Below are 27,079 nucleotides of genomic sequence, written 5' to 3'. Positions count from 1 at the left end.
ACTTAAATAAAAAAAAAAAAAAGAAAAGAAAAAGTCAATTTTATTCAAGAAAAACAAAACACCCATTGCCACCCCTCAGCTGGCCAGACCTGGCTCCACAGTCAAAAATTCGGGACATTTCCCCTTTCCTGAAGGCCACAGTGTCCCCAGCCCAGCACAGAGTGCCCAGTTCTCAGGGATGGTCCCTCTGCAAGAGCCTCCTCTGGTGTGAGTGCATCAGCAACCACGAGAAGAGGCAGGGGCTCACCTCTGCTCCCACTGCAGCCCAGATGCCCAACAGACGGTTGCAGCCCATCAGCTGGCTCCTTCGCTGCTTCAGCCCTGCTGTCCCCACATGCCTGTAGCTGGCCGTCCCCTTGAGAAGGGGGTTTGGGCGACTAAATTAGAAAGGCTGAGCCCTACACCGGAGAGGTGGGGGCAGGACGGCATAGGCAAGACGTGGAAGGCAGGACAGGCTCACAGCAGTTCAGGGCTGGTCCCCCTGCACCTCCAGCATCAGCGGTGATCGCACTACAGGCACACATCGCCTGCAAAGAGGGCCAAGAGCTGAAATCCCTCCTTCCCAAAAATTCACTGCATGTTTGCCTGCCTGTGGGGATGTGCTGCGGTGGCCGCCCAGGGAGAGTGGGATGCTGTCAGGCTGGGAACCGGTGCCATCGGCCTTTTCAACCACAGTGCTCCATTAAACAGCCATCGGGAAGAAGGGAGAGCTGATCTGGCAGAGGTAGCAGCTGGGCAGAGACCAGGTATAACCGGGTAGGGGGTGCTAATGAGATCATCGGCTTAAAAATAAACCAAAACTGAGAGAAGCAGCATTGCTCATGAGGCTGTTTGGCATGACGCCCACTCCAGCCCACCCACGACAGAGGAGGCACGTTCAGCAGGGGACAACCTGTGCTGCGGAGGGGAGGGCTCCCTGTGGGGCTCAGCCACAGTGTGTCCCCCTTGCCCTACCCCATCACAGGTGGCAGCACCCCAACAAGCCCAGGGGATGGCTCAGCTGCCTTCCCATCTGTGCTTTGGCTCTGAGGAAGGGGTACCCCACTTCAGCTCCCCCCAGCCCTGTTGGGGCAAACCAGCGGCACCACCACCTGGCCCCTGCCGAATGAAAGGGAAAGGCAACAAAACAAAACCCACGGCACAAACGGAAAGGGGACTGCTGGGCACCAGCCCGAGGCTGCCGAGAGGGAGCGAGTCACTCTGCGTCCCGCCAGCGTCGCCCCCACCGCGAGGCACAAGTCCCCGCATGCTACAGCTCCGACTGCGAGCGGGAGATGCGTGGGCCCTTGCGTATCTCCTTCCGCTTCTCCTCCTTCTTCCTCCGCTTCTCCTCCTCCCGCAGCGCCTTCTGGAAGGTGTCGGCACTGGGGAAAAACTGCAGGGTGACAGCAGGGGGTCAGCACCGGGGAACCCTCGCAGCCTCCTGGATGCACAACCCCCACAAACCCACCAAAATCATCAAGCAAGCCCCATGGTGCCAGGGGGCTCGAGGCTGGATGCGGCACAGGGCGAATGGGGTCCCAATGCTCCCATGGGCAGGTGGCCACAGGAGCAGGGAGACAGCATGGGGTACCCAAAGCCAACCGCAGTCCAGCCGGGGAATTTGATGCATGCGTTTCGTCCAAGCTTCCTCCATACTGGGGGTTTTTGGCTGTTTCCCACCAAGCCACCCATTCCCTTCCCAGCTGGATGCCTGGAGCCACAATGGGATGGAGAAGCCCACGGGGCAAGCTGGTGGCATTGCTGTCTTACCTCAGAGTGGTCCGTTTTAAAGGGATTGCGGTAATCGGGCGATTTCTCACTGATTCCCAGCTCCTGAGCCATCTGCAGAGCAGAGTGGAGACCGCGTCGGGGAGTGGTGCCTCCCACTTGCACCCACCCATGACGGGGGTCCCCTTCTCCTCATCAGCCCCCTCTGTGCTCTTCCCCCATCCCTCAGCACAAGGACATCCCTCAGATGTGGGGTACACCCCCCCGCCCTCCTTTTAACCCAAAAACCTCACACTCCAGACCTGACAGCAGAAAGGGAAGGCAGTGGAGGGGGGGGACACTGGGAGCCGTACCAGCCCCAGGACCTGGGAGTGGGGTCCCTGCTCAAACACGCCTGTCAGGTTGCAGAAGCCGATGCCCCAGCGGATGAGGCTGTTCCAGTTGGAGTTGCGGTCGAAGTAATGGTGCACAATCTTGGGGAAGCGCAGGACGACGTCCCCGAAGAAGGCGGTGTTCTCCACCACATGGGAGTATGCTGTGGGGACAGCCACCCAACCTTGTTGGCACACTGGTATGCGTGCCTCGCCCCACCGGCACCTATGTCCCTGCCGGAAGGTGGGGAGGCTGGGGGCAAACAGGAAGGCTCCCCAGTATGAACTGGTCAGAGAAGCAAGGTCCCTGACAGACAGGGACTAGACCAGGTCCGGTCTGGGTGCACAGGGGTTTTGTACCTACCCCAGAATCAGTCCCAGGAGGAATACTGGTGATACATCAGAGCACTAGAAAAGGGAAAGGAGTAAGGACTGGAGAAGACCTACCATCCTTTATCTTCTCGTCCTGAGGGAAAGGCCCATCGGGAGGCACGTCAGCAGCAATGAGCACAGCCCGGGAGTCCTCCAGCACCTGCCAGAGCCTTCTGTTACCATCCTACCCTGCCAGCCATTCACCATGCCCTCAGGGCACCCCAGGGGTGCTGCCCCAGCCACCCCACTTGAAACTGCATGGCATCCTCCCTTCAGGTCCTAAATCCCACCTGCCTGCCCAGTTCTTTGATCCCATGGAAGCCCCTGACACTCGCCGCTTCTCCTGCCCACCCTCCCTGGCCCCACAGCACACTGAGCCCGTATGGTGGCCTATGCTGTGGCTCACTTTGAAGAGTCCCTTGAGCATGATGTCAATGATTTTGTACTGCTGGTTGACGTCATTGAGCTCGATCAGGTTCTTCAGCGCGTTCATCTGGTCCTTGCGCTTCACCTCAAACAGCTTCTTATCTGCACCACTGTCAAGGGTGCCACCAACATGCTCCTACCGTGTTCCCGCTCTCCACCTCTGCCAGGCACTCAGCACCATCCCAGACCCCCCAGTTCTCCATGGGATGCCCAAGGAGGAGACACAGGTTTCATGCAGCCCCTTTGTCCAGACAACCCAGTGGGCTGCTTAGCAATGCTGGGTGCTCGTGTGGAGCTTTCTACTTGCCAGCCCCTGCTCTGGCAAGGCTGGCAAGTAGAGGCTGCAGAGAAGGATACAGATTTCCAAGCCAGAGTCCACCCTCTGCTTTTCCAGGTCTGCGAAGCTGCCCCAGGGCAGCAGCAGTGCCAGCAGAAAGGGCCAGATCAAGAGAAAATCCATGTTGGCCGCTGCAGCCTGGAACAAAACAGACCAATAAGGACCAGTGAGGAGACTTACTGAGCAGAGGCCACCCGAGCCTCTCCCAGAGCGGCTGCTCAGGACCAAGGGCACACTGCCCTTGGCACGAGGGTCCTTTCCCGCCTCTCCCTTGTGCCCACGAAGGCTTTGAGGGAGACGGCAGCCAGAGCAGGACCATGGGGCAATGCAGCAGCTGGTCCACTCTCCCCTGCGAGGGAATCCTGGTCTACCCCTCCCTCTCTACCTGCCTCCACTGCTGGCTGGGCACCCAGGGATCTGACTGACCACTAATTCAGGAATAAAAATAAGTCCTATGTCTTCTCCCAGAAATAACAGCTAGCTTTTTGCTGGGTTTGTGAGTGAGAGCAACCCAGCAACTGAAGCAGCAGGGCCAATGGGAGGAGGAAGATCACCACAGGGCTGAAGTCCACCTCTCCTTCAAGCACCAGGCTTGACCGGCTCAGCCATCTCACTTCACCTCTTGGGGTGCTGGCACCTGGACCCTTCCCCTCGCTACAAGCCAGGTGCCAGCTGCAGGCCCATGCCAAAAAGCAGCAGTTGGGTGACCTGGTGGTAACTCTCCCCTCGCCCCAAACATGTCCCTCCCCAGACAGCACCCGAGGCTCTGCAGGGATGCAGTTGGGCAGAGCCACTCCTGGCCACGAGGGTCCCTCAGACAAGGCCAATGTGCAGAAGAGAGGCTAGAGGAGGAGGTCCTTGAGAACGAGGACCCTGATCCCTGGGATGGCCTAGACCTCAAAAAGGAGAACAGTACGTTGGTCTCCAGGTGGCAGGACTCGAGACATCCCTGTCTGCAGGGACGAGGTTTCCACGGAGCCAGGCAGTGGCCACCGGCCATTATTGAAGCGGTAGCTCCTTCAGAGGCATCCCCCAAGCCACCTCCTGCTCCCAAGGGACAGGCAGACACGTAAGGCCACCAGAGCTGCCCTCACCCTGCTTCCCCACTCCCCTCCTGAGCCCGAGCTTGCCTGCCCAGCCAAGCCTCCTTCTGCAATGTCCTAACACTGGAACAGAAACAAACCCCTTCTTCACACCAAATCTGTTTTGCCCTTCATTGTTTTTCTTTTTTAACCAAATATAATTTTCAACCCCAGGCCCATGAGTGAGGCAAGGTGGGCACCACCGGCAGCTCTCCCAGCTCTGTGAGGAGCAACATCTCCCAGTCCCACCATCCACCTCCCACCAAGGCTGAGCCAAGCACCCCCACATCCCCAGCTCAGGCAGGGAAACGGCATCAGGCAAACATGAGAAACCCTCTGCATTTCTTTTTGCTGTTGTACTTTGCAAAAGGCAGCATCCCTGGAAGGGAACAGATCAGAGTAACTACAACCAGCGTCAGAGGAAGACACAGCTGACCCTGGAACAGGCTCCTCATCACAACTTGCATTTCAGGTGCAATGCAGAGCACAAGCATCTCATGCTGGGGACCGGGGTCTGTCCCCTTTGCCTGCTGTGGCGCAAGGCTTAAGGCATAGTCCAGCCACCCTGCAGGCCACAAAGCACACCAACAGGCTGAGGCCGTAAGGAGAAATTATCCAGCCCAGGCAAGCAGGTGCTCTGCTAGACCCACCAGCCTGGTCAGCTTCCGATAGACTGCTTCACCTGCCAACAAACACGACTCAAGGGCCTGGGGCCTGGCTCAGTGAGGGGGTGCAAGTCCCCCCTCTGCAGAGCCTCCCATAGCTGCTCGCTCCCTCCCAGGGTCTTGGAGAGGAGGAAGAACAGCAACTCAAAAGCACAAACTGCAACTGCCCTGGGACCCGGGCTCCTGTTTGCCCTCAGATCATATACACGACATGAGGACCAGGCTGGCTATTTGCTGTGCTCATGGCGAATTGGAAAAAGACCTCAGAGGCAGCTGGTGGCCTCCAGACCAGACTGAAAGGCAAACAGCAGAACAGCTGCCTGCGATGGCTCTGCCACACTGCCTGCAGCAATCCGAGCATGCCTGGTCAGGGCAGGGGCTCCCACATTCCCTGCTTCTGACACAGGAGCCGGGTGGCTGGAGAAGGCCCCATGGCTGTGACTTTGAGCTGCAAAGAAACCTGTTCAGGCAACAGCAGAGCAAAGCACGGCTCTTGGCCAAAGTAGTTGCTGGCCAGCTGGTTGCTGCAGCAGAAAGCCCACCAGCCCACCTTGCTGCCCTCAAGTCTCAGAACGGAGATGGGCTTTTCCAGAGACACGACAGCAGACACTGTGTTATAGATTGTTGGTGTTTTCAATGAAAAATTTTTTCATGACTTTACAAATCCTCCTGAGGCAGCCCTACAGATTGTGCCGTGGGACGAGGTCAGAAGAGGAGGACCAGAGAACCACGCCATACCAGGAGCCCATCATCTTTTTGTCTGACCCCTTCCCTGCTGACATTCATGCTCACATCAGAGCTACTGACCACCATCGTCCATCAGGGCTGAAACACCCCAGTGAAAACGAAGCAAGAGAAGCTGTGGTCTTCATCCACAGGAAAAGTGAGGCTGCTAATGGCACGTGGGAATAGCTTGAGCTTACTTCCCTTTGCTGCCCTGCCCATTTCACCCCATTTTAATAGCAGAAGACGTTCCCTCCTCTCCAGGCTGGACTATGTAAGCGCAAGGATGCCAAAGCTTCTTGCAGATGTTCCTCCATGCTCTCCCCGCGAACCCTCCCTTGCGTTTTCACACCCGCTGAGGGATGAGATGAGACAGAAACACTGCAGAGCTGCTCCTCTCCTCCCTCCCTGCACTGATCCCTGCCAAATCGTCTCTGCCCTGTGCTCCCAGAGCAGTCCAGGAAGCCAGGTCCTGGCCTGATGCTACAGATGGAAAGGAGTTTCCACCAATATTCCCTCGCAGCCCCGGCCAGCTGGTTGCTTCAGCAGAAAGCCCACCAGTCTGTCTCGCTGTCTCCCATCCTCTTAATTTAGACATGTTTTTCCAAAGACACGACAACAGATGTTGTGTTATAGATGGTTAGTGCTTTCCATTAAAATATTTTTAATGACTTTATAAATTCTCCTGCAGGAGCCCCATCTGAACTGAGCATCCCCTGGATTTATTCGCTTAATGAGCTGCCAAGGCAGAGCTATGCTGCCACGCTTTGGCTCCCCAGAGGGACTTTCGCAGGACCCCCACCCCTCCCCTCCGCAGGGCACCGAAACACACAGGGGAAAGCATCATCGGCCAGCTTGGCCCGGGAGCACACTGTGGCAAAACAAGGAATGAAAACTCCCCGCCCCACGAATCCATCTCTGAGCCACTCCTCCGTCAAGCAGATGAGAATGAATCTCTTGTCACAGCTGAACCAAAAGCTTGAGAAGTGAAACACAGGCTGCTCAGACTTCTTCTGCTGGGGCATTTCTATACAGGGCTTAAAGGATCAGGTGCTTCAGTGAAACGACAACAGCCGTTTACATCAGCTTGCCTCAAAAGTCCCTCCACCACCAAAACCAGATCTCACATATCGTAGGGACGGCTGCCAGCCGCGTTAGGCAGCCCCGGACGAAGCCAGCGAGCTGCTGTGGTTTCCACCAGGGACGGACCCGCCCCAGCCACCCCCGTGTCCCCCAGCCCGCTGGAGGGGGTCAGCGGCACCCCGAGGGGCTCGGGCGGCCGCGGGCACCGGGAGTTGAGGCTTCTCTGTCAAGCACCGCTGAAACTAATGGCAATCGCGCGGGGACGGAGGCGTGGAAATCGGATTAGCGGAGACCACCCGGCTGGGAAACCCACCCAGAGCCGTGTCAAGTGGAGGCAGCCGGCAGCACACGTGGGGGGGATGCAAACCTACTGGGTGGGGATGCAAACCCACGGGGGATAGCGGGCTGCCTCCCCGGTGCTGCCGGCAGCCTGTTCCTTGCACCCGCTCCAACACGGGGCTCCAGCCGGAGCACGGGGCGACGGCAGAGCCCCCCGGGTGGGGGCAAAGCTATTCAACCAAAGGTCCGGGGAGGCACCCCCGGGGCCGCCCTGCCCACCCCGTGCTCCCCGGAGCGGTCCGCGGGCTCCCCCTGTCCCGCCACAGTCCCGCCGAGACACCCCACCCACCCCCCCCCGGCCCCCTCCCGCAGGCTGCCACTCACCTGCGGCCCGGGCACCGGTACCGGGCTGGGCGCTCACGCCCGCCGCGCTGCCATGCTGCCGCCGCCGCCGCCGCCGCTTCCCCGCCCCGCCCCGTCACTTCCTGAGCTCCCGTCCCGCCCCGGCCCCGGCCCGGCCCCCCGGGGCTGGGGGGAGTCGGGAATGCGGCCCCCGGGGCTGGTCCCGCTGCGTGAGGGTTCCCCCGGCTCTGCCAGGTAAGGAACCTTGGTAATGAACGCCCCAAGGAGAAAGCGGTGGTCTGGGGCTGTTCCCTGGGGGAGCATCCGTGAACTGGAAGAAGTCTCCTCTTCCCAGTGGGGCAAGTGGTGTATCTGCTAACCCCTTCCCAGGGGTCGGGGCTGGAGCCCCCCAGCAGCCCGGCCGCCCCGGAGGACGGGGGCCATCCCGCAGCACCACCAGCTAAGGCAGGGGAGCAGAGCCCTTCTTCCCTAGCACCTGCCGCCCATGTGCCGCATCGTTTTCACCAGGCAGTTCTGTATTTTGATAACCAAAGAGCACCAGCCAAGCTTCATCCCACACAGAAAAGGAAACAAGGAGCCATTTCAATAACAGGGCTTTATAAATTATTGTCAACAAACCTTTTTCTGAAAATTAGCTACAAATGACTTCCTTTGTCCATCTTCTTTCTACTGCTCACTGGGAATAAAAGGCAGGATGAGGTCTCCTGTTCCATTCTTGCCTTGTTCTTCTGCTGCATGCACCACATATTCTCATTTCAGTCTCCAATGTGTGAGAGGGACACAGCCACATTTCCCAGACATCTGCCATTCACAGCATGAGTGGAAACCAAAGGGAAGGCATGGCTGAAACTCCATCCTGCTACTGGAATTCCTGCATTTCACACATCACCGACGGGAGGTTTTCATTACTAAAACAACTCTCCCCCAAGCCATGGAACACACACACAGACACACACCCAAAACCCATGTGAGAAACACCAGAGTGGGTGAACCTGAAGAAAGTTCTTTCTTAGAAAAACTGATGTCAAAGCTTGGTTTTGACTAGAGGACTTTGTCTTCCATGTTCATGACTATCTTATTCAGGTACCCACCACTGCTGAGCTTTGAGTGCATCCAAAGCCCTTCCTAACAACAAAGATTTGAAGGCTTCTTTGTACATGGAAGAGCCAGAAATTAGAAACACCTTCAGCAATGTAACAAGACCTCCTGTCTACCTTCCCTCAACCCCATACAGACAAGCAAAGGCAGTGCAGAGAAACTTCTTGGGGCCGGATGGTTTCCACCTGGACAACTTGCACTCAGAGCATCCCACCACAGAGCGGTAGCATCACGTTGGGGGTAAGCATGAGGACAAGCACGCCTCGCAAATAACAAACACCTCACCCACCACAGGCCCTGCACATGGCTGGTGACAGTGTCCCACAGTGGAGGAAGTCCCCACCCCGACAGGAAATCACTACTGGGGCCACTTCCACCGCTGCTACCTGTCTGGGGCAATGTGGTGTGATGAAACAGGAAGGCAAAAGCAAACAATCTGAGAAATAAACAAATACTGCATCAGGCTCCCTCCTTCTCCACAAGTAATGTGGGAGCAGGTCCTGCTTCTCATCCACGGAGAAGAGGAGGATTCAGTTCTCAGTGGAGGACTCTGAGGCCAAGCAGCGCACAATTTGGTAACCCCACTCAGCAGTTTCCAAATGCTCACTGTACTTTGAAAGTGCTCAAGTCATCTTAGCGCTCCCACGACTTCACAGGCACACTGGCGCTGGTTAGCACACAGACGGAGGTAAAGTGATTGCTCATCCTCCAGGGAAATCAATACAGGAATTGTTACTGCTTTGAAGTCCCGGGCTCCCTGCCTTGCTCTGCTTTCATCAGACCACCTCTGCCATAGAGATGAATGCAATCCCAGCAGAGACACCCATCTTTCATCCCAAACGTCTCCTCATTTCCCAAATATCTTCCCAAATTTGGGGATGATTAAGTCTTTAATCCCAAAGTTAGCCAAGTGTAGCAACTACTCAGAGTTTTTCCACTTCTGTGTGCCTTCAGCTGGAACAAGGGAAGGATTAAGTATCCCTTCTACCGCTGCTACACCTACCAGCCTCATATCACCTCTCCAAGGCCCAGCAAAGGATACACAATGTCCTGATGTTTCACCCAAGTGCTCCTCTGTCCCAGGAGGCGCTTCAGCAAGGTCTGAATGGTCCCTGACTGCACTGGCTCCACCTGGCAATGACTGCTCTGAATCTGAGCAGTCAGAAGAAAGAATGACATCCAGACCAAGAGGAAACTGTTGGCCTTGTTCCTTTATATCTCCCTCCCTCATCTCCACACAGAGCAATGAGACCTTCAAACTTTGATCTGGGGGGAATCAAGGGGCCACCCAATATGATGACACAATTTAGGCAGCTGCTGGCATCACTCTTTCCAATTTCACCGAACATCCCTCAAGGCAGTAGGCCAAGCTAGCAGCTGCAGGGTTGTTCTTCATCTTGAACCTCCTCAAAGGAAGTTTATGACTCCCCATCAAAGGCTAAAGCAATCCCCCAGGGATTCCCTTCTCATTTTTCAAGGCAGTCACCGCTCTCTTACCTGACAGAGGAAGAGGTGAAGAGCACGAGATGTGGCCTCAGGCAGCTCTGCTAAGTTGGCTTCTGCTGCCTCCTGGAGAATCTGGCTAATTTCTTTTTGAGAAATAATATTGCTGCTCTGATATCTCAGAAACTTGAACAAGGAAAAAAATAGAGGCATTAAATAGTGAAAGACCCACAGATTCCAACCGTGACTCATCTCCTGGAAAGACCTCTTCTATGTAATGGGATGCTGCAGCACCTTAACCACAGACCTGACTTTTATATCACTTCTAATAGAACCAGTGCAAATATCTGCATTGACAGCGCTCTGATTTATAACCAGACTTATTTTGGTTTAGGTCGGCAAGGAACTGAAACGAACCAGGTAACCTTTAAAAAGTAAAATACAAGTAACAAAGTTTCACAGACCCATCATGTATTTGGAGGGGGAAAGTTCACATTAATAACCCCCTCCTCTTGTCCACTGCTATGAGGGCTTTATCTTCGGTATTTCTGCTGGGTAGGACCACATTCCCTCTCCTGCTCGCAGGCCCCAGGTACGGCAGGGTAGTAGGTAACTCCCTGCCCTGAAAAGTCAGGTCTGTAAGGTCAAAGATGGGGAGATGAGCTGTGATGGCAAGCAGAGGTCTCGAGGCCCTCTGGAGAACCACAGCATGCTCCCTGACTGGCAACAGCAGTTGCATGTTCTCTTTGGGTTTCCCCTCTCCACTCCAGGGCTCCTAGATCATATAAATAAACGCTACAAACACCAGAAGACCAAGATGTGTTCACTAACAGCAGTGAGTTTCTGCAGGGTGCGGAAGGGAAGTTAACTTGAAAGTATCATTATTATAGAGCACAAATATAGTGACAGACAAAGCCACAGCAGTATCTGAGATTGCGTGTGCGTAGGGACTAAGTTCCAATAACTGACCCACATGAACTGCACCAACATACTGGGAAAAATGGAGAACAGCCTGCCCTTCCCCTGCTCACCAAAGCCATCAGCCTGAGAACTTCCGGCTGCAGAAAGGACTTCTGGCCCCCATTGAGCAGTGTGAAGAGCAGGAATCGGTGCCAGGGCTGTGAAGCAACATGTAGGGCTGGGAGAGAAGGAGAAGCCAATCAAAGACAGCTTTAATATCAGCCAAGTGACAGGCTGGACCCGGATAAGGACAGTCTTCAATGCTGACCCCAAGTTTTCTCTTCTAGACCTCACGCTGTGAAACACTAAAGGGACATTTTGCTCTGTTCTTACTTGCTTTTTCATCTGTCACTCTTTGGGCAAGAGTTTAGTCATGAGGACAAAAGCTTAATAGCTTTTTAAAGCAGAAAATACATTTTGTCCATCTTTGTGCTGGTACAGGAAGAGAAACCTTCTCCTGGGGTGCATGTCATAAAATAGTAAGGGATATCTTTAGCCCAGGGCTTTAAAAATAATACCCTCTGGTTTCAATATGAAGACAAGTTTCCTGACAACGGGTTTTATTTAGCTGCAGAATACTCTTTGGGGAATGAAGAAAGACTTATAACATCAGCTGCACAAACCGAGCCTGGATCTGCATCAGAGAGCGTACTACAGGGACCAGCCAGGCTGATGGCAGCAATGCAAACAATCAGTAGAGAAAATGTTCTAAATAAGGAGCATATACGACAAACAGAGGTAAGGCTCAAGGTCACCGTCTGTGACAGTGTAAAGTCTCTCCCTGAACGCTGAAGTTGAGTGTTATTACCTTGTATTTATTGCAGGTTAGGGTGTATTTCTTGCATGGGCTGGACAATTACAACAGGTCAGCGATATAACATATTACACTATGGCAACTCACGAGAGTTTCAGGAAGGTTCCTCTTCCACTGGCACTCACATAACCTCCCTATTGCCACTACAAGAATCTTTTCTATGGGGAAGCACCACTGAAAAATAATGTAAAATGTCTGGGGGATATCTTTTAGCTGGTGGAAATGAGAAGGTACCAGCACTGTGCACTGAGCCTCATCTGAACATCTGGAAAATTCTCTGGACCAAGAGACAGTTTTAGAAAGCCTCAAATGAGGCGATTCCTAGAGGTAGAGCCCAGGCCACGCTCTTTGCAGTGCTCTCAGATCCTTCAGTCAAACATAGCTATGACCCTCATTCTGCTTGGAATGAGGAGACTCCTGTTGTCGCTGTTGTGAACTTCTGCACCACAGCAAGAACTTAAGCAGCCAAAGTGACAGGTTCAGCTGTTGCTAAAGCAGCATTTCATTAGCTTAATCCCAAATCAGAGGAACCTCCCCATAACATGCCACCTTTTTTTTTTTTTTTTAAACCCAGCCTTTTAATAGCCTCCCTTCAGCTACTGGCTCTCATTCATCTGCAGTATTACATTTTCATTCAACTACTTCCACTCTCCCACCAACGTCCCTTTTGTCTGGTGTTCATTCACTCCATCCCCTCTTCTCTCAGCATTTAAATGACTGAGTTGAACAGACCAGGGTACCGAGAACTTGCTGTCTGTTTCAAGATCGGAGCCAGCACCTGGACTTTGTGGCAGGAGGCTGCCAAAAAGCAGAAGGGTCTATTCTTCCCCCCAGCTGTACAATGCTGTCTTATTACATTATATTGCTAATGTGCTATACATGAAGGCTGGCACAGACTCTGGAAACCAAGGTCTGTATTCGCCCCTGGAAATCTAGAACTTCCAGCTTCCATTCCCTAAGGCCGCCTAGTACCCTGTTCTCATTTCTCCTCCCTCAGGGACAAACTGTGGCCAACACTGTCCATGTGAAAAACACACCTCATATTCAGATCCTCCCTCCCTGATATCTGTGGTCTAAAGGTTTGCTACAATTGGCCTGGAAATGAAAGACTATTTGTATACTCCCCCCATTCCTAAACCTTATTCTCTTACCATATGGGGAGGTAGGGAATGACTTTTTTCCTTCTGGAAAGCATTTTGGTGTCCAGAGCCAAAGTGAGGGCTCATGCCTGCAGGGGAGCCAGGCACTGTGATTTCATCCCACAAAGCACATGACTAACTTTAGGCATACAAATAATTTTTCTTTTTGGGCATAAACTCAGTAAGCATCTGCTCCAGGGAACTACTGGATGGAGATCAAAGATCTCAAAATCACTGCAGGAGGGAAACCCAAGAGAAGGAAGAGCAGGAATACTTTACCAACATCCTGGTTCTTCACATACAGGTATTCCACTAAGGTTTCCAGGCAGGCAACCACAGCTTGAGAGAGCAGCAAGTCCTTCTGGAATACCAAGAGAGGGGGAAAAAAAGAAGAAAATAAAAAAGGTCAACAGCTATTGCAAGAGGAAAATTCATAAAGTGGCAGGATCTGAAGAGCATGTCGCACAGGAAAATAACACCCTTCATCTCTGTCACAGGATGCAACGTGCTGCAAATTATCTGTCACATCAAGGAGCCAGACAAAGGCACAACTACTTATTCTGAGACTAAAAATAATTAAGTAACAGCCTCCAAAGAATAAAGATGGGAGGCCAACATCGCTCGAGAGAGTAAAATGTAAACTGATGCACTATCCCCTGGAGCCCAACATCACTTAGGCAAGTTAAATGTACACTGATGTACTACCCACCAAAGCACCTTTCCAGGGGCGTGGGCGAGGGACTAAGATTTGTCACACTTTTCCCACCTCTGTCCCTATGGGTGCAGTGTCCCTGCAGAGCAGGAGACGGGAAAAAAAAGAGATCGTCATTAGTACACAGAATTTCAGCTATCCAGTTCAGCAGCAGGGAGTACTGTGTAGCTTGCATTTTCCCTCCTCCTCCTCACACATCTGTAAGGGGTGGAAAATGCAGGCAGAAGAAAAAATAAAAGGCAGCCCCTTAAGTTCTGCAACAGGGTGGTTTCTCCTCAGGTTAGCGCACCTGCTTGAAGCCCAACAACACTGGTGTTGTTCCAAAAGTTGTATTTTATATACCTGCAACTGGACATGCACCAAAAGGTTCTGCAGACTGACAACAAGCAAGAAGACCTGCTGCATGGCAAGCGGGTGCAAGGCAGCATCCTGCAGTGATGATGGCTGTGGTTGCGTAGCACCTTGGGCTGTGTTTTGGCCAACAATCACCAGCAGAGAGGAGGAGAAGTTCTGTCGCAGAACAGCTCTCAGGAACTGCATGATGCTCACTAGACAGGGAGCCACTTATTAGTGTGTGTCAGTGTTTTTGCTCTCTCCTGCCCTGTGTGTTGGTGTCTGTGCAATAGCATGGGAGAGGGAGAGGAGAGAAAATTTGGGCTTCAGGGCCCACTGGAGTTGCCCAGCAGCTGCTGACAGCTGCAGGCCGGAATGGCAACATGAGTTCCCTTGTTTGTCTCCTCCCTGTGAGACACTACCCCAGTTCACGCTCAGTTCCAGATATCACTACCAACCTCCAAGGATGATTTGTCCAAATCCAGCAGAACTCGACAGCTCCCTTTTGCCCTTTTCTCACCAGTTACATACTCCCAAAGCCAAATGGACCAAAGCTTCCACATTCCCACCAGCACCTGCCCCATCCCATCCCATAGTCACCAGTTCTCCCTTGTTGCCTGTAGCATGGCACTAGCAGCTGCTTCCAGTCAAATCCCTGTAACAGATGCAAAATACCTAACAGCAGGATTGGCTTCTTCTTTCTGAAGATGACTGCATTCAGGACTTTTGTTAAGTCTAGAGAGAGTGTCTGGTGAACCTAGAGGAGAATGAAATACAAGAGAATAAATGGTGTTGGTCTGGACCAAGTAAAAAGCTCCCTTAAATACTTTCATTCCTTAGACACTACCCCATAATAACCACTGAAAAAACAAGGGGACAGCAGCAGGGTTTCACGAGTCTGATCCAGAAGGGAGAGTCACATTACTGGTCCCTCAAGCTCACCACCAGCTGCCAGCCCTGCGCAGCTTCCAAACCACAATGCAACTCATTTGCTTGTCTCGCGCTCACTATCTTGTAGGCCCTCTGGCACGTGGCTGGCAGGCTGCTGAGCACATGGAGTAGCAGGAACAGCCATCACTAAACATGGCTTAGCCCTGCAGCCAGTCATCAAGACTGAGGAGCCAGGCAGTCAAAAGCCAGCAGTGACAACAAGAATCTGGCCCTGCCTGCTGGAACTGGGAAGCCTGCAGAGAGCCCAGGGCTTGGAACTATAGCATGAGTGAAGGAGGCAGAGGAGGTTAAGGGCTTGGGAACTAGGGGAAACGGGAAAGGTGGGCTTGACAGGGCAGTACCCGATACACTGTTTCCCTCACAGAGCAGCCATTGAGCAGCAATGGCATAAAACCTCACAGGGCCCCAGAGGCAGATTCCTTCAAACCATCTTCTGAAGAAAGAAGTGTTCAACAGGAGAGCTAGGAGCACCTCCTGCAACAGGGTGGCTGTGGTTAATTGTCTAACAACTGACAAGCCAAAGCCTTTAATAGCCTACCATCCATCACCCATGTTTATCCACAGGCTTCTGCTAAAGCCAGTAGCAGTAACACAGTTAACACGCAAACTTGCTATGGCCAGACAAGTCCTCACTATTAACACCAGCCTGAGATGAATGTGGCCATTTCTCTGAGCCATTGTTCCCCTCTAAAAAACTGCAGGCTTGGGGAGACAGCCTGGCATCAGCTCACATTCACAGCCACAAAGGCCAAAGGCTCTCTTACAAGGGCCTCCAGGATGCTTTGCGCAGCTTCAGTTATACTGAGCAGCAGAAAGTAGTTAAAGAAGCGAGTCTTCCTCTTATCCCATCTCCTTTCCCCTCAGCAGAAGATTAGAAACACTGAAGCTTAGAAATGCTGAAGATCAGAAATGCTGAAGCATCCTTGAACCACTTCCATTTGCCACCTGCATCTGTAGTTTCTTTCCCCATCTCTGGTGCAAGAAGGATTCTGGATTGTAGGTCATAGGACATCAAGCCAGTGAGGTATTGATGAAGCCAAACAACAGGCTTATAAGCCATTAAATGATTGCACTTCAAGATTCAACATGAGCTGAGAGTGTCAATCCCAGAAGATGAAGCTCAACAGTAGCCACTAGAATGTAATCCCTTTTAGGACTGGCACAACACCAACCACGCAGACACAGCCCTGACTTGGAAACCGAGAAGGTAAATCGTGTTCAGTACTTAACCGGGCAGGGACAGGCAGATCTTGCTATGCATTCACACAGCTGACAGTCTATAAAAGTCCCATGCTGTAAGGCCTAAGCAGAGGCAGCACATCCATGAAGCAACAGGTGCAGACTTGGTCTGGGTTGGCCTTTTGGAAAATGTCTTCCCTCAGCATTAGAAAACCAAGCCCTGCCTCTCTGTGCAGATGCACACATGTCCTTAATGTGATTTTTATCATCTGTGAATAGGTGCACTGACTCCCAAAGCACATACTCTGCGGGTCATAACTGCAAAAGCAGAGCTCACAACTCATGATGCGCTGTTTAACTCCATATCAAGTGAGGGAGAGAGGCCTGGGTAGATACTTCAAAAGGACACATTATCCCCTTGTGTTGGCTTTAGAAAGTGCTTCCCTTGAAGTTGTAATTCCAACATTAGCTGACAACTCCAGCTTAGTTCTCTTGTCAGACTCCAAAGCATCACATACAAAGACAGCTGCCCACATTTGTATGAGCTTGCTAATATTGAACACTTACTTGCCAATAATAGGTTTGGATTGTGACTGTGCCAGTATTGATCATTTTAGTACCAAAAAAAACCAGTTTACAACATGGGAGCTGTGTCTCCCACCCCCAGCCTTCCCTTGAGAAAGTCCTTGAAGTGTATTTTGCTCTGTCCTGAGGAAGAAAGTGATTTTGATCAGGAGGGCCAGGTATGCACTTTTCCCCCCAGGATTTCTGCCCCTCTCTAACTCTCCAATGATTCGGGCCTCAGCCTTCAACAACATGCTAACTTCTAGTCCTGCTGGAGAAGCACAGAAGGGAATAACTTATGGACAATAACAAAAGAGCAACCGCAGCAAGCAGATTCTAGGCCAAAGAAAACCACGTTCCTCTGCTAATAAAGATTTTTTTTTCTTAAGGTTTAGCCATTCCCTGAATCTGAACACTAGAGTGGTTCTAACCTCAGTATTGTAGCGATGCTGATAAAGTAAGAGGGACGCAACCAACAGCCATCCAGAGCACAGCAAGGCATCCTCAGATGATAGGTAAGCAGGTTCAGAGGGAGGGGACCGCAACCAGGTGTGCTCCAAAACCTTCTGCAGGAGCTCTAGCAAGGACACATTGGAGAGCAGCACAGCCACTGCTGCATGGGAGAAACATAATCAGAGAGGCTGACGGGATGGCACAGGTTAAACCAGCTTGACAAGCAAAATAGAAGTGCAGCACACGCCCCTGCTGCAGTGAGGCAGCCCCAGCTGCCACGGCTCATCAGAGTAAGGCTGTCCATCTACGCTGGTATTCATCTCCCACAGCACAAGCGACCACTCAGCCAGCTAATAAAATGACCAGCCTTCAGCTAACACAGCTGGAAAGTTGGTTAGAGCTATTCTCTATTATTGTTTAATTTTTTGAACCATGGCAATACCAGGACATTTCAAACAAGGCACGAAAGCCCCACTGCTGTGTTTTATGAACAAGAAAAATACAGTGGTTCTGTCTCCCAGCAGCCAATTCCTGAATCATCAGAAGGCAGCAAAACCAAACCAAACTAAAACAAAACCACCAACCTAAAAAACCTCATCCCAAATACAAAATGGTCTTTGTTAACTGCAATGCTGCATCTGGAAAGGGAAAAATCCACATCGCCTGCTGAGACAGTGAGAATACAGTCTCTGATGGCCAAGCTACAACCTCACTGAGATTAACTTAGCAATCAATACAATCTTGTCTCACCTCTCTGTTGACTACAAGGTGTTGTCTGATGAAGGCTCCAGTACAGAAAATTCAAGGATGGCTGCAGGAGGTCAGTGTCCCTTGGCCTGCATTTCCCACAGAGATTACTGACTGGAAACAAAAGAACATGCATAACACAGACACCAACAAACAGAGCACCTAGCATAAGGAAGAAGTCTGTAAGTGGGGAGCGAATTTGGACAAGAGCAACACAACCTGAAGTGAAAATAAACAGAGCATGGTACAGAAAAAGCAATAGGCATCTACCCTAGAGTGTTTGCTTTAGACTGGACAGTACAGTGGAGAATGATAACAGGGAGGGGGCAATAGAAAAGGGTATATTAAAGGCATATATCACATTGGGCAGTAATGAATCCAAGAGCAACAGCCTAAGTTACCTGTTTCCACAGAGTGAGTTTGATGCTAGTACTAGGTCAGCCATGAACAGCCATGTGCCTGTCTCACATGGTGACCAGATTTGGGGGTGGCATGGAGAGCTGGCCTCCTCCACTCTCATCTACTCTGCTCATACTAGGAAAAAATGTCCCATGTATGTTGTAAGTACTAAACACTTTGGAACAATGTTTAGCAAGAGTTTGGGAGGGAAATCGAGGACTGCAGGGCTCAGCAAAACTGTCACAGGAGATCTTTTGAAGAGCTTAAAGTCTGAGTAAACAATTCTCAACAAGCACCCATCAACACACCTCCCCACACCCCTTCCATCTATGAGCTGGTTTCACATAAGCCTTGTCAGAGGAGAGTGCCCTGCACACCCACCAAGAACATAGCCTGGGGAGCCAAGCAGGGAATGAAGGGGGTGGCTGGGGCAGGGAGAGAGGTGTGTTGAAAAATACACAGCAGAAAGCAAGAGCAGAAGGAGCTTGCGACTCCTGGGAGCAGCTGAGCTGTGCTCTGAAATCACAGCAACTAAAAAGGACTGGTATAAAGAGGACATGCTCCTTCCATACCCCCAGTTCCCTTAGCTAATGAATGTCTGAGAAACACTGCTTCTTTACAAGGGCGACATAGGCAGCCCTGAGACATGGAACACTTCAAACTGAAGGGGATAGTCCTTCAAAGTCTGCTGGAGAGATCAATTTGTCAGAGCAAGGGAGAGATGAGAGGATGGATCAGCTGAACTTCCCTCTAGTACTTTTTTTTTCCCCACAGCCTGCATGAAACTCCAAGAGCCAAATAAGAAGAGAGAAATCGCCAAGTAAGGATCAACAGACAAGAAAGCAGGTTGCGGTATGGTGAGTAAACACACATGGCCCACTCTTCTGTGTCTGTAGGGTGGAGTGGGCAAGTCCTGCAGCTGGCTGGGACCCATATACTCTGGACTAACACTCCAGGGAGAGCCCAGGTTCACTAGGCTGCTGGTCCCTGTGGCCTGAACCCCACAGGAGTGTGTTAGCACGCGTGGATGGGGAAGGATGTTTCAGGAAGCACATCAGCAATACCGTCATATGCCAAGTCAACAACAGTCACAGACCCTGAAATCACGTCACAGCCAGGAGAATACTTTGGCCACCTTCTAAGTTTCAGACAATAAATGTATTGTAAAAGCAAGAGGCAGAGAACCTGGGTTTTGTTGATTGAACTGGGAGCCAGGGCTCTTTTCAATGCTCTGGCTATGAAAGTATTTCAAAGCAACCATAACTGTAATGCAAGGTACACCTTCTCTCAAAGGACTAAGAGCCAACCCCTAATCATCTTATGGAGCAATTAACAAATACAGATCAAAGCCCCCTGGGAGAAGATGGATGCACAGACTCACCCTGGTGAAGCAGCTTGAAGTCTGTGCTGTCCAGCTCCCTCACACCCTTGCTCCGCAGCTGCACCAGGAAAAGGAGGCTCAGCAAAACAGGCAGGTTCCTGTTAGCTAAGAAGGGCACAAACAGCTTAGCTTGTCAGTGAACTCTAAACTGCTGTACCTTAAGCATGAAAAGAATTTTTAATTTTCTGGCTCAGGAGTGAGAGTGTGTTAAGGGAGGCAGTATTCCCCCTTGACACACATACACTCTCAACTTAATTCTCATCTCTTCAGTCCTCTCTGGATCAGGCCCCCTTTCTGCCACTGTGGGTTAGCCTGAGTTACACGCTGGATCCTGCCAACACCATTCTAGGAACAACTAGAAAAGAGAGGGGAAAAGGAGGCTAGAGTCTTTTATACCCTTAGTGAACCATGTAAGGGGCATGGTCACTGCACATTCGAATTGACACCTCTAGTAAGTTAGAAGTCACCAGCCCTTTGCAGTCTGCCCTCTTACCATCTACTTCACCATCACTGGCAGCCCATACTTTCACAGCAGGCCAGCACCTCAGAGCACTCAGCTACACAGCACTTGTTCTCCAGCATCCTGTGAGGCTTCAAAATGCTGCCCGTCCCACTCCACAGGGCAGACCACAGACAGCAGAGGTGAGAGCCCCGCATGGCAGGTCTGTACATGAGGAGAATGGAGCTGCTCAGACCACCAACCCCCAAGGCCAACCCCCTCCTCGTGTATTCACTCTTCTGTAGCACTGTAAACAGGTAAAGATTTTGCATTGTGTATAGCCATACCTACAGCAAGCAACTATCACCTCCAGAAAATGTCTTCACAAAGGCTCTCGAGTTTTCAGTTTTGAGAAGGAAACATTTACAGGTGTCTTTACAGTTAACATATTCTTGATGGAATCCCACTGTTGGGCCTTCTTGTTGTCTAAGAGCAGGCTACTGTTTGAACAGGGATGCAGATCCCCTGGACTTATCTGCCCCAGACCTCACAGAGAGCCGCCTGTGTGCTGGCAGACAAGGAAGTCGTGTTTCCAGACTACATCTGGTGATTGACTTTCTGGATGAGGCTGCCAGTAACTCAACTAACAAGTTCACAATGCAGTATAAAGAGGATCGGGCGACATTAGACACAACAGAAGGGCTTTAGTCTTGCAAAAGCCTCCCTAGCCCAGTGTCCTGTCTCCATCACCAGCTGTTTGGAGGAATAGGTCTGACTCCTGCAACAGGAAATGGACAATCTACCTCCCCACAGCACCTGGCACCACTAGATCAGTAACGGAGGGACACCACAACTCCAGATGTGCACAGTTCCAAACAAGATCAGACCTGGCAGATGCCAACATTGCTTTCTTTATCCATAACCTTGTAGCCTCATGCTCTATCATGCTCCTGCTTTCAACCCCCATCTTCTCCAGCCTACTGACTTTGCTGGAGGTAAAGCAAAACCACTTCCCCTTTTGTTGCTTCCATCCCAACTGCTGCACAACGTAACACCTCAAACAGAGCCCCAAACAAGTACCAGCATCCTCCTCAGCAACAACCAAAAGTTTCCTGAGCCCCTATCCCAGGGGAGCCAAGGAGATCCTACCACTGTTCCCTTTTTCAGTTCAAGCTCAAAGACCGCTTTGCACAGCACCATTCACAATTGGACAACAGTCCCAACTCCACAGCAGGGCTAGGAAGGAAAACAGACGGTTTTCCGCCAGTGACAACCCTGCTAAATCTTTGAGAGATTTACTAGAATTATGAGATCTGGTGATACCACAGTTCCTGTTTGGAGATCAATATCATAAATGATTCCAACAATCTCTGCTCCCGGTCCCTGGGAACCAAGTGTACTCAGGCACGCCAACCTGTTTTGCACAAAGAGGCAAAAAGGAGGATGTATTTCAGTCACCACCTGAGACCCTGCTCAAGCTGGGAGATTTACTAGCACAGCTCTCCACTTGAACACTTAATGACAGTAAAGCAAAACCTTGCCTTAGTTTAACAATCACAGTTTGAAGCCAGAATAACCTAAATCAGAAAATGACTCTCTCACTTCAAAACAAGAATGTCTGGAAACTAAATTAGCACAGTTCTTGTCCATAAATTTTCTCATGCAGATAAGTACTGAAGCTACATCAGCAGTTCAAAACCAATTCATCCCAGACTGCATCCCTTCAGCCATTTACCCTGCTAGTTAATCTTACAGCAAAACCAAGTCACAGAGGGGAGTCACCTTGTAAGGAGGCTGAGCTGCTCTCTACCAGCAGCTGCTGCAGAATCTGTAGGAACTGACTCCGGAGGAGGTCACAGACAAGGACATTTTCATTTCTTTCCAGGAAGGTCCTTAGAGTCATCAACACCTTCCAAGCCACCTCCACAGAACTTGAGCAGACCAGGTCCTGCGAGGGAAGAAGTACACACATTACCTTTATGCCCTGATTAGGCAGAAGTCACTGCTATTTAACACCATTATGCTAATCTGCTGCCTTGGGAAACAGCCTAATAAAGCATTATTCAGATTAAGTATGTCCTGATTAAATAGAGAACTGAACAAAGCAGACGGACTCTCGTCTGATATGCACCTCTGAGTAATATCCCATTTAAAGAATGCATTTGGCTACATAACTCCTGTCCAGCACACACATGTAGGTGTAATGTACATTTAATGTCAAGGTTTTAGACAAGTGAGATGCTAAAGCCAGGGCCCTGTTTCCAAGAGTCTCTGGCACTTCTGCTCTCCTTGTTGTTTTGAAAAAAAAATGTTGTGTATTAAAGATGCTTTCCTAAAATCAAGTTTATGAGTCAGTCCATAGTTACTAATTTTCAAAAGGCTGGCAGTAGCAGCATAACAGCTGAACTGCATGAAACATACACAAACCAGACAAGCAATCACTCAGTCACAGAAAATGGAAGAGTCGCATACAGAGCATTCAGCCCACGAGCCTGCTTCTTGACTACAGAGCTCTGTCTGGAGTCTCTGAGCTGAATCCCACAGCCAGTAGCCTTAATTTGGGTATACTTTTATTGTTAATGTGTTTAACATTAAATTCACCTGCACAGCATGTACAGATGCAGTCCCATAAAGATCAGGCAGAAAATGTCTGGTAGTGCTGACATAATATGATCATCTCAACATGTATTATGTCAGCACTACCTTTCGTCTCTTCCCCCAGCAGTCCTGGCTACTGCACTGCAAATGGTACAGCTGAAAGAGGTAAACAGAAAACTGGTCTCAGCAACCAAGCCTACAGCCTGCTAGGACAGCCTACTGCCTTTTCCAGCTGCCTTCCCCTACAACACAGTAGTCATGCATCCAGACTGGGATGATGGACAGGAATGGCTGTGGAATCCCATACCCAAGGAAAGCAGTTAAGGTAAGAACAGGCTGCCTGTGCCAGAAAACCCTCTCTTGTTCTGAGCCTGATTCCTGCCCATATCTGACACCTTCAGGAATAGGGGGCAGGGAGCTGTCTGCACAATCGGCTCTGCTGACATAGATCTGCTCCATACAACATTCAGGGATGTAATCTAACGTCAGTCAGCCTGTCTCCATTCTCTGACAGAGCAGCTCAGATCTGGAGCATGGAGAAGACAAGTGGGACAGCGTGTGATCATGACCACATTCACCCCCAGATGAACACACACAGCACAAACCATGGGCCACAGCCTTCCTGGTCCTGGTAAATGCATCACCATGTTAACATTTTCCTTCCTGCTCAGGAGCTCAAGGTCTCAGATGAAGGCACTAACCATCTGTTCTATCTAATCCAGACAATTATTAAAAGACGATAAGCAAATAAATCATCCTTGGAAGGACATTAATTTTTGTTTCGGTGTACCATGCAGAGGCCTTTCCATTGTACTAGTGCATTCTCAGGCTGAGGTTATTCACCTCATAAGTTTTGTTTACATCTGACAGTATATTTATCCCAGGATATCACACTGTTTTATTAGCCCATCTAAATTCAGATTGATTATGCTCTTCCCCAACCGAAAGGTGAATTGTCAGAGCCTATGATTTATTACAACTCACTTTAAAGACCAGGACAGAGCTGAATTAATTTATTTCTGCAAGAGCACATGGCAAGACAGAAAAAGGAAAGCAGAAATGCTGTACCGTTCACGCAGGAGCCACTGTTTCTCTTTTGCTTACTGATAGACCTGTGATGTATACATCTGCTTTAGTTTATGGAGTAATAGGTTCCAGAACTACTGCCAAAGGTAACAGCATAGGCAAGTCTCATGGGGCACTTCTTAGTTTATAGTGATATGTCAACTCATTGATCACTTTTACTAATGCTCTGCAATGGTATCAAATGCCCTGGATGTTGCTACCTGCTCTGCAGTATCACCTTAACTGTGAAAGAACTGCCCTACGTGAGAGCCCTCCTCCAAGTTATTTCAGTAACCTGGGATATTAAAATTTACTCCATAGCCTCTTAGATCAGAACAAATACATACCCATCTGTAATGCCTGACAGGTGCCCACTCAGAATCAAACCTTGCTTCTTCACTGTCTACTGACATCATGGGTTTCTATTCTCAATGATACATAGTTTTAATTTCTCTAGCAGCTCTTAGCTTTTGCCCTTACAGGCAAATCTCATGTTCTTGTGTGGAAATGTTATCGAGTATTTACTATGTGACTGGCTGAACAGTCAAGGGACAAGTGGCCACTGATGGGGAGGGGTGACAGGGTGGGTGGGAGAGGTTGAAGTGAGAGAAAGCCTCTGAGCAGCCATCAGGGCTTGGATTCTGTTATGATTATATAGATTAACAGAGCTCATTACACCAGCTAAAGGCAAACACACTAGTCCTGCTACTTCAAGGCCCTTTTCTCCCCTCCACTAATTTTCCCTGTCCCAAGATTTTTATTTTATCTTTTTAGAGCACTCAAATGTGCTATTTGCAGTCCTGAAAACTCAAGAGTACTGCAAGAATCTCTGACAAGACTCTCCGACAAGACTCTCCAGTTAAAAACAAACAAAATTAAAACCCCAAGCAAACAGAAAGCTGTGCTCTCAAGACCTGTTCTCTGCATGCTATTTTTTCAAAGTTTTTTGTTCCTCATACCCTTCTCATCCATCAGTAGTAAACCATTGCTGCCAAATTAGCAAAACAGCTTCTTGAAAGGCTGCCACAGAAGAATCTGGAGTACCCAGCTGTGTATCTGGATAGAGAAAGGAATGGGGTTTTTCATGGCATACATCAGCAGCACTCTTCAGATGCCTTCCTAGCCAACTCTCAAAAGATCCCTTTCTATGACAGTGGATGGATGACAGAAGAAGAGCTAACACACATAGAGAGTCCCCTTTTCCACATCAGGCTTCCCTGGGAGGTAGAAGTCTGTGTATACACACATGGGCCCTTTTAGCAGAATCCTTGGCCTCATAACAGCACTAAGAGCTTTAAGAACCAAAAAGCTCCCCTAAATCAGGGCCAGGATAGCAGCCTGTCCTCGTGAAAGGCACATACCAGTAAAATAAGTAAAATGCTGGAATTGCTCTTCAGAATGGGAAGTAATGGGTTAGCAGTGTTCAGCTGATCAGATACGCCAAAGCCAGCTTCTTCAATCTCAGTTTCCTTGCAGTCTCCCCAGGAAAACCAGAGTTGGAGGACTTGGTGTCCAAACCTCCCCATAAGTTCAGGGTAGCGTAGGAAGAATTTCAGCAGGAGAGGACAATGGACGTAGACTAGACTCAAATCTGGAAGATTATCCAGGATCCTCCTTATGGTACACAACGACCTCTGGTAAGTGTGTAGGAGGGAAAGGGGGAGGGGGAGAGAGAACAAAACAATCACTAGACACTGAATATCAAAAAGCTGAAGTGATGAGAGTTTACTGAGAGAAACAGTCGTACTGCCTTTTAAGTAGACAATCAAATATATCAGTTAAACATCATTTTGTGAAACCCATTTGCATCACAAAGGCTAAGAAACTTGTAGGCTTTATACAGTGCTCAAAGCTGTGCAGCAGCAAAGAACCATATGGGAGCACTAGAAAGCCTGCTGCAGAGGCTGTACATGTGTTCAGGAGACTGAAGCTATCAAATTTATTATATTCTGTATGTGAATTCACAGCCTACCCAGCACATTTACACTTCCCACACATACACAGGTTTATTCAGTCAAATCTATATTCCCTAGTGGCTTTTCACAGTTAACTTTCCAGAGTGTAGATGCACTGCACACTCTTCACTCATTCACCACTCACCACCTATGTCAAAATACTTTCTGCAAGAGGGTTGATGGGAGTGGGGAGAAACCTTACAACAAAAAGGGTCCAAGAGGTAGAAATGAAATCTTCTTTTACCAAGTCCAGGGCTTTGCCTTTGTCCTGACAGACAGCAAGGAGGTAAAGTGTAGCTCTGAGTATGTATGGAGGGGGACAGTCTCCATGGTCCTGCGCTGATAGGAGGAAATTTCTTATGGCTAAAAATAATTCTGCTTCTGGGACAAACCTGCATTCAAGGAGATTGGAGTGGAATCAGTAACATCAGACACCTTTAGACACCAATACATGGCCATAAAACCACTTGCCTTGTATACTCTTGGCTCACCTGTCCCCAAGGGTGTAGGCAAAATACAACAGTAGTATGAAGCAGTGTTGATGGCTGCAAAGAGACTGATCCAAAGAGAAAGGCTCAGGGGTTTCAGCCAGGAGAAGAAGGCTTTCAGCAACAGTGTAATTTAATTGAGGCAGACCCTTCTGCAGGAGCTCAGACATCTCTTGCTCTAGAAATAAAACTAATATGAGCAGGCAGGCAGTGATGAGGAATGTCTACCACTAAGCAGAGTGGAACAGGGGGATGGAAGCATCTGCCTGCCCTAACTCAAGCACATTAAATTAGGGAAGTTCCTGATGTAAGAAATATCAAGGCCAACCTACTACCCCACAGTCTGCACACAGCAAGTGCACCTCTATGATTTGGCATGAATAGAGGTGTGAGACCCAATTTAATGGAGCTGGCTTTGAACATGAAAAGTCACTTCTGTTTGAGACTCCCAGCTCTTTGCTGGTACTGCCTGTATGGTGACCAACCACTGTCAGTAGGAAAAGTGGTTTCTGTGATGTGAAAACTTTAATCTAATTTATTTGGGACTTACCTGTTATAGAAAGTTACAGTATAGACAGGAAAGCTTTATAGAGTATGCCAGAGGAAAAAGATGGTCTTAACTGCAGAGAGGGGTGACTATTTGGCAAGTAATATTGTTTCAATTAAGCCACACACAGCTGTGGTAGGAAATGTCACCAAGTAAAGAAAACCATAGGCAGATGAAACTGGGTGTCAAGGGGATGGGACCGCACTTTGTTCAGTGGAGCCTAATAACAGGAAAAGGGGCAATGGGCACAAGTTGGAACACAGAAAGTTCCACTTTAAACATAAGATAAAATTCTTTACTGTGAGGGTGACAGAGCACTGGAACAGGCTGCCCAGAGAGGTGTGGAGTCTCCTTCCCTGGAGACATTCATAACCCACCTGGACATGGTCCTGTGCACCCTGCT

At 50.0% G+C, this 27,079-nt stretch overlaps 2 protein-coding genes across 3 annotated transcripts in view; both read right to left on the bottom strand.

Moving 5' to 3' along the window:
• Window positions 1–23: 23 nt before the first annotated feature.
• CCDC134 (coiled-coil domain containing 134) lies at window positions 24–7,523 on the bottom strand. Of its 2 annotated transcripts, none has more exons than XM_075078332.1 (7): window positions 7,433–7,523; window positions 3,237–3,354; window positions 2,860–2,981; window positions 2,529–2,613; window positions 2,064–2,245; window positions 1,753–1,824; window positions 24–1,375 (listed from the first exon to the last, which is right to left on the bottom strand). In XM_075078332.1, exons 2-7 carry the CDS (start codon window positions 3,337–3,339, stop codon window positions 1,250–1,252), a joined length of 690 nt encoding a protein of 229 aa, XP_074934433.1. In that variant the 5' UTR covers window positions 3,340–3,354; window positions 7,433–7,523; the 3' UTR covers window positions 24–1,249. The 2 variants fall into 2 exon arrangements, with proteins under 2 accessions (XP_074934433.1, XP_074934440.1); XM_075078339.1 differs by having other exon boundaries at window positions 2,076–2,245.
• Window positions 7,524–7,927: 404 nt separating this feature from the next.
• MEI1 (meiotic double-stranded break formation protein 1) overlaps window positions 7,928–27,079 on the bottom strand; it is a 39,661-nt gene continuing 20,509 nt past the window's right edge. Inside the window, exons 18-31 of the mRNA XM_075078287.1 lie at window positions 26,133–26,307; window positions 25,886–26,033; window positions 25,048–25,320; window positions 21,806–21,971; window positions 19,585–19,689; window positions 17,808–17,918; window positions 17,036–17,217; window positions 14,586–14,667; window positions 13,920–14,125; window positions 13,145–13,226; window positions 10,984–11,090; window positions 10,007–10,138; window positions 9,552–9,661; window positions 7,928–8,212 (exon numbers count right to left, since the gene is read on the bottom strand). Coding sequence (XP_074934388.1) covers window positions 8,167–8,212; window positions 9,552–9,661; window positions 10,007–10,138; window positions 10,984–11,090; window positions 13,145–13,226; window positions 13,920–14,125; window positions 14,586–14,667; window positions 17,036–17,217; window positions 17,808–17,918; window positions 19,585–19,689; window positions 21,806–21,971; window positions 25,048–25,320; window positions 25,886–26,033; window positions 26,133–26,307 — 1,925 coding nt within the window. The 3' untranslated portion in view covers window positions 7,928–8,166. The remainder of the gene's footprint in view (window positions 8,213–9,551; window positions 9,662–10,006; window positions 10,139–10,983; window positions 11,091–13,144; window positions 13,227–13,919; window positions 14,126–14,585; window positions 14,668–17,035; window positions 17,218–17,807; window positions 17,919–19,584; window positions 19,690–21,805; window positions 21,972–25,047; window positions 25,321–25,885; window positions 26,034–26,132; window positions 26,308–27,079) is intronic.

This window comes from Phalacrocorax aristotelis, chromosome 1, assembly GCF_949628215.1.
Source record: "Phalacrocorax aristotelis chromosome 1, bGulAri2.1, whole genome shotgun sequence".
Classification (NCBI taxonomy): Eukaryota; Metazoa; Chordata; class Aves; order Suliformes; family Phalacrocoracidae; genus Phalacrocorax; species Phalacrocorax aristotelis.
This window is presented reverse-complemented; position numbering and strand designations above follow the sequence as displayed.